Source organism: Octodon degus, unplaced genomic scaffold (assembly GCF_000260255.1).
Source record: "Octodon degus isolate 3935 unplaced genomic scaffold, OctDeg1.0 scaffold00031, whole genome shotgun sequence".
NCBI lineage: Eukaryota > Metazoa > Chordata > Mammalia > Rodentia > Octodontidae > Octodon > Octodon degus.
The window spans coordinates 1,119,077-1,121,231 of record NW_004524607.1 but is presented as its reverse complement, the minus strand read 5'-3'; the positions used below and the strand labels follow the sequence as shown (position 1 = coordinate 1,121,231).

General features: G+C 40.6%; 1 protein-coding gene across 1 annotated transcript in view; it reads right to left on the bottom strand.

The window, feature by feature from the left end:
- LOC111816364 (BMP-binding endothelial regulator protein-like) overlaps positions 1–1,968 on the bottom strand; it is a 126,420-nt gene extending 124,452 nt beyond the window's left edge. The window contains exon 1 of the mRNA XM_023713364.1: positions 1,914–1,968. Coding sequence (XP_023569132.1) covers positions 1,914–1,968 — 55 coding nt within the window. The remainder of the gene's footprint in view (positions 1–1,913) is intronic.
- Between the last annotated feature and the right edge of the window lie 187 nt (positions 1,969–2,155).

Genomic DNA, 2,155 nt, shown 5'->3' with positions numbered 1-2,155 from the left:
TTTTTCTGTTATGGGACTATCTTCACCAATTAAGACTGATAATGGCCCTGCCTATATTTCCCAGTTCTCTTTGGACTTTGGTGCAACTCTGGCCTGTTAAGCATATATCAGATATACCTTGTTATTCATGCAATAGTAAAATAAACCAATGGGTTCCTTAAAACCCAATTATTAAAACAAAAAAAGGAGGAGTATGGGGACATTCCTTCCACAAGAACAAGTATTTAAAGCATTGTTTATTTTTCATTTTAAAAATTATCAGTCGCAAGGTTTTACTGCAGTAGACAAATATTTTATACTCTTGAAGGTCAGGTAGAACCACTGGTCCTTTACCAATATCCATTGGCAGGCCCACAGTGGCTGGGCCCAACAGAATTGCTAACCCTGGGGAAGGGGATATGCAACTGTGTTGTGCCCCACAGGCTGTCTTTGGGTGTCTACAAAGGTTGTACATCCAGACCACGTGGCATCAAGTGAGACAATGCAAAGCACAAGAATTCTCTTTGCATCTGAATACATGTGTCTTGCAATGATCGTGCAAATCACAACTTCAAATCTGCAAAGATAAAAAGGCTCCTTATCTTTCTGAGCTTGCTGATATATACACCTCAAGAAAGTGACTTGATTCATTAGGCTCATGTTTCTATTTCACCTGGCTTTGACCTAGTTACATAGGAGACTCAAAACCACCTTTTGCCCCTCTGATAATAACTTCTGTACAAATAGAGCTCAACCAGCATCTCTTGACCCCTAAGCAACTGTGGGAGGGACTATAGCCATTTTGGTGTTTCATGGCATTTCATGGCAGAAAAATATCTATATTATGGCCACCAATGTCACTGATAGCAGTTATTGTGTTCCCTTTTGTCCCCAGTAGTTCATGACCCATAAGAGATGCCTTATATTTGGAGTGGACTTCATGTCAGTTGACCAATTTTTTTCCTATTAAATGTTGCTTATAATCTATAGCTAGAGAATGGGCAACCCCATAATCTGATGGCATTAAAGTATAACTCTACCTGAAATTATGTTCTGCCTTTTAATTACACTGGTCACCCATCATCTTGAAATTTTGCAGGTATAGGACACTTGTAACACCTCTCCTCAGGCACTTACTTTTCCCCTACCAAGAAATCATTCTAGTGCCTTCTTATTTCCTTATTCATTTGTATTCTTTTTTTTTTGGTGGGGGGTACTGGGAATCGAACTCATGACCTCACACTTACCAGGAGGCAGACACTGTTCCCCTGAGCTATATCCCTCCCTTGTGTTGTTAGAATTGATAATTATCAGCATACAGACAAGATGATCTGCTCATGACACTTCTAGCCATATTATGAACTGTACGTCCCATCCATATATTCTAGCTCTCATTAACTGACAACCCAAAAGAATTAAATATAATATCTTGAGTCATTGTTACAGACCCTTTAAATCACTTACTATCTTCCCCACTAAGGCCACCTTTACAAATAATATGTTACAAATATTATGCCTCAACTAAACGTTATACACATTATGATACTCAGTAAGCCAAATCATGGCTCCCAGCCAGTCTCACTCAAGAGTGGATGGGGAAGTCAGCCCTTGAACAAACCACCTCAGTGCTTGAACCTATCAGATAAAAGCCCTTCCCAGGCATTTCATTGGAATTAGTATCATGGCTACTGCATTGGCCACTACTGTGAAGACTGCTGCAGCTGCTCTGACTCATTCTATCTAAACTGCTGAAACTATCAATGGCTACTCCCAAAATGTCATCTCAGAATTAATGACTCAAACTAATACTGACAAATTCTACAAAGACTTGGTGCCTTAGAGATATCTGTTAACTGGCTGAGTGCACACCAGCAGGCCCTATGGACACACAGTCAACCCAACGTCAAAGCTGGCTATCACTCAATGTGCGTTACTCCTATTCCTTTTGGTCAGTCTGAATCTTGGGAAGAGGTCCAACACCTTCACCATGGTGCCTTTCATACCACTCTGGACTGGCATATTACTAAGATCCTATGCAGGCTTCAGGCCCAGGTTCATAAGCTTCAAGGGGAGGCTCAGAACATTACTGGATCGTCTGGATGGTACTGCCTATTGGCTCAATCCTAAACATTGGTTGTCTGGTCTAACTTTCACATTGGGATTCTTTTTTTTTTTT